This window comes from Meleagris gallopavo, chromosome 14 (assembly GCF_000146605.3).
Source record: "Meleagris gallopavo isolate NT-WF06-2002-E0010 breed Aviagen turkey brand Nicholas breeding stock chromosome 14, Turkey_5.1, whole genome shotgun sequence".
NCBI lineage: Eukaryota > Metazoa > Chordata > Aves > Galliformes > Phasianidae > Meleagris > Meleagris gallopavo.
In genome coordinates this window covers 2,786,609-2,794,027 of record NC_015024.2, presented here as the reverse complement: position 1 = coordinate 2,794,027, position 7,419 = coordinate 2,786,609, and the positions used below count along the sequence as shown (strand labels likewise).

The window sequence follows — 7,419 nt, the reverse complement described above, 5'->3', positions numbered from 1 at the left end:
CTCTTTTATTCTGGAGTCTTTTTCACCCAGCTATTGGTGCAGTGCTTTGGAAAACTCCATTTGGTGGCTGGGACATGGCTGGTGCCTTGGGTCTGTCCCTGCCAACCCCCATCCCCTCCTCCCCACCTCTCAGCATGGGGGCACGTCCCAAGCCTCCGTCCCCTTGTGGATGATGGTGATTGTTTCCTATTTTTGTAGTATGGTCTGGGAAGAAGCATGGTTGCATCCCTGGGGCCCTGGGCTCCGTGACACATTGAGACCTGGCCCTTTGGGACAGATGGGAGTGATGCTTTGGGGTGCAGGGCCACAGCCCCAGCCCTAGAGCACTGTGTCCTGCCCAGCAGTGGGGAAGCTGTCCTGCTCCGGAAGCTCATGCTGCCTGGCACTCAGCCTATGGATTGTGTCGGGGCTGAATGGCCGGTAGCCGGTGTGTTCCGGGGATTGGGAGCTTCCCCCCAGCCCAGTAATGGTTGTCCCCCTCCCTGTCCCCTCTATATGGCTTGCTGGCTTCCCTGAACACCACCTTCTGTCCCCCATTACTCGCATCCCCGTGCCACCCATGACCATTCTGGTGGCCTGTTGGGCTTGCCATGAGGCAAAGGAGCAGATTTGGAAGAGAGATGGCATGGCAGGCTGGTGGCTGCGCTCCCAGCTGCTGCACGTGCCCATAGGGCTGTGCCCGTGCCACGTCACTGCCTGCCTGTGCTGTGCTGGGATCTGCTGCTCCGGGTGCTGCTGGGTGGCACCGCTCCGGCTGGGGTTATTAGAGTTAGTGAGGTACTGGAGCACTCCTGCTAAACAGGGATTACGAAAGGAAAAATGCCTTCCCTGCAGCTACTGTGACTCAACGCAGGGTTTGGAGGCCGCGGCTCCGCACGTGTGCGCCCACGCTCCTCCCAGCAGGCTCCCGCAGCGGGCGCGGGGTCACGCCTGCACCCCATTAACAGTGCCTTAGGGCTAGGAGAGCGGTGGGGAGCCATGGGGACGGCTCTGTGGGCTGGGATGATGTGCTGGGCAGGGATATGCTTTGGAGATGCTCAGGGTCAGTTTGCCGTGCCCGGTGCCCTGCTGTCACAGCTTCCCAGGTGGAGGCGGCACGGGGCTGGCACTGCAATGGCTCTCGGTGCCCTTCGTGCAGTTCTGGTTCTATGGGGCCAAGCGCTGCCCCTGCTGTGAGCAGCAATTTTCCGCACGGCGTGGCTGGCTGCAGGGTTCCTTTTCCAAAGGAGCCAGGGGAAGCTCTGGGTGGAAAGAAAGCAAGAAACCCGATCCACCTCACCGAGCTGAGCGCAGTTTTATTTCCGTCGGGTCAAGCCTGCGAGGTTCCAGCCAAATCATATATTTTGGGCCAAATGAGAAACACGTGTCATCCGCCGAGTCCCATAACCAGAGAAAGATGCTGCGGGTGCATGCTGGGTCCTGCCTGGGGCTGCAGCTCCTCACGGCGCAGCCTGGGGACAGGGGGGCACTCTGCCTGCAGGATATGGGGCTGTGACCCTTGCTGCTTCCATGGGGTACCTGGTGTCACACACAGATGGTGATGTCCCTGCTGCTGTGCCTTGGCCGCAAACTCAGGCTGTACTCTTGCAGGTTAATTTTAGCATAATCTCCATTTTTTTTTGAGCTCCTCTTCCCCCTCTGTGGCTGGACTGCAGCACCCCTGCCATGAGCTGCCTGGGGGTCCCTATAAGGGTGGCTCTGCTTTAGGGATGTGGCGTTGCGCACACCTTGGGCACATGAGGACTGTCCGACACCTCCCTGGTGCTGTGTGGGTCGAGGGGATGGGGCTGGCGTGGAGTGTGGCCAAAGAGAGAGACCACAGGGATGGATGGAAGAGAATGCACAAAGCGCTGTGCTTTGGGATGTGGTATCCCCAAACAGCACTGCTTGGAGCTCCTGTGTTGAGGATTTGCTCCAGGCTGTTGTCCCTGTGCAGAGAAGGGACAAGGGATGGGCCGTGTCCCTCTGAGCTTCCCCTTTCAGCTTCCCCTTTCTGCAGCTGGGTGACCTCACTCCTTCCTCCCTCCCAGCCTGGGGAGGGAGGGAGGGAGCGACAGATGCACACAGCCTGCCAGAGTGGCCCATCCCCAATGCTTGGGGTGACAGCAGCACTGCCACTGGGGCTGACACATTGCTGAAGCTGTCTGGGTTTTTCCCAGCCACGCAGAAACCCCTGGGTGCTGTGGCACTGTCCTGCTCTGGGCTTTGTCCGCACCTGCTGCTTTAGAAGCCCATTGGATTTTCTCCTTTTTGGCCCATCCCATGGGGGTCTCTGTGGTGGCAGCCTTAGGCTGTAGCTGATGGCTTGTGCCTTACTTCTTCCACAGGTGCTGGGGAGTCTGGGAAGAGCACCATTGTCAAACAGATGAAGTGAGTATCGCAGGGACCTGCCCTGTCCCTGCAGCGGTGCTTGGGACACCTGGGCACAGTGGCATTGGGGTTGGGCTCCTGGGATGCACAGGATGGTGCCGTGGTGGCTGAAAGTGCCTTGAGAAGGGCTGGGATGCTGCCAATGGGATTTCTGTTATCCCGTGTGTCCCCATGTCCCTGCTGCCCAGCTCCCACAGGCTGGGTGCTCTCCAGGGCATGAATATTTCATCAGCTGGCTGTGGAAGGGTAGGTGAGCTCGGGTGCCTGTGGTTACGCTGGCAGCAGAGACATGGTGAAAGCAAACACCTGGCGGGGAGGTGGCAGCGTGGTTGGTGGCACTGTGAGCAGGGCATGCTGACCTTGTCCCCTGTCCCCAGGATCATCCACGAAGATGGCTACTCAGAGGAGGAGTGCCGGCAATACAAAGCCGTGGTCTACAGCAACACCATCCAGTCCATCATGGCCATCATCAAGGCTATGGGGAACCTGCAGATCGACTTCGGGGACTCCTCCAGAGCGGTGCGTGTCTCTGTGTGCCTGCTGCGTCCATATCCCTTCTGGGAGCAGAGCCTTCCAAAGCAGGACCAGGCCTTACGTGGCCTTGCCCAATCCCTTCTGCTGTCCCACACTCTGGGACCTCCTAAGGCAGGGAAAACCCAAAGGATGAGTGATGGGAGCAGGGAGGAAAGTTGTGAGTTTCCTGGGCTAGGAAAGGTGATTTTTGCCGTTCTTGTGTTTGTTTGTTTGTTTTTCTATGGGCATTTGTGGTGGGTTGGTGGGAATCGCTGGGGCTCATGGAACTGATGCCTGGTTCTGTTGCAGGATGATGCCCGCCAGCTCTTTGCGCTCGCCTGCACCGCAGAGGAGCAGGGCATCATGCCTGAAGATCTTGCCAACGTCATCCGGAGGCTGTGGGCTGACCACGGGGTCCAGGCCTGCTTCAATCGCTCCCGTGAATACCAGCTGAATGACTCTGCTGCCTAGTGAGTACATTCCTCCTCCTTCTTCTTTTCCTCCTCAATCTGTCACTATGCTATGGAGCCGTTCTGCGATGTTAGGGTCGGGGCAGTGCTCTTCCAGGTGTGCAGCATCCAAGCTGGGACTCTCCCTGAAGGCATGAGCCCCTCCATGCTGGACATGGGTCTTCTTCGTATGGATGCTGTTTTCCTCTTGCAAGAAGAATAATTAGCGCTGGATTTCTTTCTGTGTAGTTTTTTCCTTTCATTTGTTTATTTTTTTCCCCTGATTGGTTCAGTGAGCAGGATTGATGGGGACTGCAGGCAGCTCTCAACTCCAGCCCCATGAATGCTGTATGGGGAGTGTGTATCATAGAATCATAGAATGGCTTAGGTTGCAGGGCCCTTAAAGATCATCCAGCCCCACTCCTGCCATGGTCTGGCTGCCCCCCAGCTCAGGCTGCCCAGGACCCCTCCATGGCCTGGGGCACCTCCAGGGATGGCACCCACAGCTCTGGGCAGCAGTGCCAGGACCTCACCACCCTCTGAGCAAAGAATTTACCCCTGACATCTCACCTAGATCTCACTTCTTTGAGCGTAATGCCATTCCTCCTTGTCCTATCCATGCAGGGAAATATCCCCAATAAAAAATGGGGATGCTCGTTCTGAGCGTAGCACTCAAGACCGCTTGCTTTGTTGTTTTATCGTTTTCAAATGAGTTTATATGGCAGAAATCAGCATTCTGCTGGCGTAAGAGCTGGCAAGCTAGTGCTTGGAGAAGTAAATTGACTGCATCTGGTTCGGTTTATCCCCAACAAGATTTAATAAATAAGTTAATCTGCCTAAAGCATGATCGCTTTTCTGCATTGGGAAAACGATGCCTGAAAGCCGCTGCTGGAGGAGCTCAGCTGCGGGCTTTTGGAGCCTGGTGTCCACTGTGGTCCCACATGGGGCGGTGATGCCCTTTGGGATGGGCATCCCTACGGCTGCCCCAGCAGCACGAAGGACAAGCGCTGCTCAGTGCCCGCATCCAGCGGTTGGGGCGATGCCCTGCGCTGTGCCCAGGTTATGGATGGGGAGCCGTGTGCCTTCCCCTCGGTGACAGCGAGGCCGAGGTCCGAGCCCAGCCCGGCCCTGCCTCCCCGCCGCTCGCTTCCTGTTTTGTGGCAGCCGTCGAGCCGGTGATTCCGGCTGTTTTTGAGCTCGCTGTGGAGGTGTGGTCCGGCCGTGTCACCGCCGTGCTGCCCCACGCCCTCTCTGGGGTCCCCACGTCCGCGCTCGGTGTCTCCCATAGCCGTCTCCCTGCGTCCCGTTGGCACGGCTCTCTCCGGATTACAGCCCCGTGCGGCGGGCGGCCTGCTTATCGTAACCCAATTAACTCAAGCCGCGACGATTACAGCTGCTGGGGGCACGGGGCTGTCCGTGGCGGGGCCGAGCCCTGCGCCGCTTCCTGCAGGACCGGCCCTTTGTGTGTGTGTGACTGCAGCGGCAAAGTGCCAGCGGCGGTTTCCGCTGGGCCGCGGCCTGTTGTCGTGGTGATGAATGCTTTCCTCCTTCCGTTTCCCTGGGCTGGGAGCGTCATGGCGCTGCGGGCACGGTCCCCTGGGCCACGTCACCTGCTGGGCTCTGCAGGCCCTGTGTCCCCGCTGGTGGGGGTCTCGTGGAGACTCCTGGCTTGGCTTTGCCCCCACCGTTGCCCCCCCGCCTGATGCCATCCTGCCCTCCCCTCCAGCTACCTGAACGACCTGGAAAGGATAGCGCGGGCCGACTACATCCCCACCCAGCAGGATGTGCTGCGCACCCGGGTGAAGACCACCGGCATCGTGGAGACCCACTTCACCTTCAAGGACCTGCACTTCAAGTAGGTCTGGCTGCAAACCCTCGGCGCGCCAGCCTGGTGCTGAGCTGCTGCTGGTGATGGAGGTCGGGGTTGGCCAAGCAAGGATGCGCAGCACCTCTCTGTGCTCATCCAGGGCTTTGGGGGGTGTGGCAGGGAAGGACAGGGTGGCCCTGGGGGGACACAGCAGTGGCAGAGCCTCCCCAGCAGGCAAGCAGAGGGACAGGAGTCAGGAAAATCCGTCCCTGAGGATGTGGTGCTCTGCGGAGCCTGGGCATCCTCTGGTGCCCACAGAGGGAGAGACACGTGGCTCACATTATCCTCCATAATCCCATCTGTGCATCCCCGGCCCAGCACTGGTGGTACATGATGGCAGCGCTTCAGTGGGAGGCATCACCCAGCTCTGCTGGGGGAACTGAGGCAGGGCTGGGGGTGCAGGAGTTGGGGTGCTGTTGACCCAGACTGCCATTGCCCTGCAGGATGTTTGACGTGGGCGGCCAGCGCTCAGAGCGGAAGAAGTGGATCCACTGCTTCGAGGGGGTGACAGCCATCATTTTCTGCGTAGCCCTGAGTGCCTACGACCTGGTGCTGGCAGAAGACGAGGAGATGGTGAGCGAGGGGGTGGAAGTCTAGAGTTAGGGTGCTCCAGGAGATCCCTACCCCGTGCTGCTGGCAGTGACCCGCTACCCCATTGTAGTGGCTGCTGGTTTGGTGCAGCAGTACGGGGTGCCCAGTGCCCAGTTCCAAGGTCAGTGGCTCATGGGGTGGCAGCACCACCTGCCTGATGCGGTGCCCGTCCTCTCATAGAACCGGATGCACGAGAGCATGAAGCTATTTGACAGCATCTGCAACAACAAGTGGTTCACGGATACGTCCATCATCCTCTTCCTCAACAAGAAGGACCTCTTCGAGGAGAAGATTGTGCACAGCCCCCTGACCATCTGCTTCCCGGAGTACACAGGTGTGCATCTGGGCTTCATCTGCTGCATCCCTTGCCTTGGGGTTCCAGGGGAGAATGGCAATGGGAACTGTGGCTCTGTTGGCTCTGAGTGTGGGGTCCCTGCTTCAGCAGCCTCTGGGACTCCTTGCAGGGAATCCTTAGGGCTGGTTGGGTGTCCCTGAGGTGTGGGTCCTGCTGTGGTCATTGCACTTTGAACAGAGTGCAGCTTGGGGCAGAGGATTGCCCATGGCACTGTGGAGTTGGGTGGCACTTGAGGTGCTGTGGGGACAGGGGAGGGGTTTGGGAAGGAGTGGAGCAGCTGGGTTAGGAGCAGCCCTGGTTTGAGGCTTATTGGGTGTCCAGGCTGCACCTGGACATGCTCTTAAGGCAATGTGTGGATAAAGCAGAAGTGATGAGAAGAATAAGAGGCTTAGGAAGCCGTGGAGGCTGAGATGGGGATGGGCAGTGAGGGAGCCCTAGGGCTGCGCTGTGCACCTCGTGAGCGTGGTGGTTACTCTGCCCTGTCATGGTACTTGGGCTGGTGGCATTTTGGTGAGCTGTATCCCAGCATGACCACTTGGCTAGATTAGTGAGGCAGCTTTGTGGGAATCCTTGCGGCCTGGGGGGCCGTGGCACATCCCCAGCATCATCTCTCCCTCCCCAGGTGCCAACAAGTATGACGAGGCCGCCGGCTACATCCAGAGCAAGTTCGAGGACCTGAACAAGCGGAAGGACACCAAGGAGATCTACACACACTTCACCTGTGCCACCGACACCAAGAACGTGCAGTTTGTCTTTGATGCCGTCACTGACGTCATCATCAAAAACAACCTGAAGGACTGCGGGCTCTTCTGAGAGCGGCAAGGTAGGCATGGGGCCCCTCCAAGACCTGCGAGTGCCATCCCCATCCTGCCGCCCACCGCCTCCCCTGACCCCATACCCATCCCACTCATGGCTTGCTCTCTCCTAGGACGCACTGATGAAGGAAGGACCGTGCCCAGTGATTCTGCTTCTCCTCTGGTTTCATCCCCCAACCCTCTAAAGAGACGTTTTGGTGACGGCCGTGGTGGCAGCGATGGGGACGCACTGCCTGCGACACCTGACCCAGGGCTGTCCCCACTTGCCTCCGGTGTCCCCCCACGCCCCTTTGCCTTCCAGGCCAGGAACAGGAGGATTTCTCTCTTGGTTTGTAACCGGTCGCCATCTCCCCAGTCTCTCCTTTTTATTCGGTTCCGCACCGTTTACATCCAAAACGTGTTCGCAGGGGGCGCGGCGCTCCCGGCATCGCAGGGGCCGGCGATGGGACCCCCCCCAGG

At 59.1% G+C, this 7,419-nt stretch overlaps 1 protein-coding gene across 1 annotated transcript; it reads left to right on the top strand.

Moving 5' to 3' along the window:
* The first annotated feature begins 2,217 nt into the window (after window positions 1-2,217).
* GNAI2 (G protein subunit alpha i2) lies at window positions 2,218-7,419 on the top strand. The gene is made up of 8 exons (XM_010718377.2): window positions 2,218-2,370; window positions 2,748-2,889; window positions 3,193-3,353; window positions 5,059-5,187; window positions 5,643-5,772; window positions 5,971-6,124; window positions 6,768-6,968; window positions 7,074-7,419. The coding sequence occupies exons 1-7, from the start codon at window positions 2,366-2,368 to the stop codon at window positions 6,956-6,958; spliced, it is 912 nt and encodes a 303-aa protein (XP_010716679.1). The 5' UTR covers window positions 2,218-2,365; the 3' UTR covers window positions 6,959-6,968; window positions 7,074-7,419.

What these genes read in the sequence shown, in the direction of transcription:
- GNAI2 (XM_010718377.2), top strand. An exon ending in TCGGGGACTCCTCCAGAGCG is followed by an intron (nt 2,890 to 3,192) that starts GTGCGTGTCTCT and finishes GTTCTGTTGCAG; the next exon opens with GATGATGCCCGCCAGCTCTT. An exon ending in TGGCAGAAGACGAGGAGATG is followed by an intron (nt 5,773 to 5,970) that starts GTGAGCGAGGGG and finishes GTCCTCTCATAG; the next exon opens with AACCGGATGCACGAGAGCAT.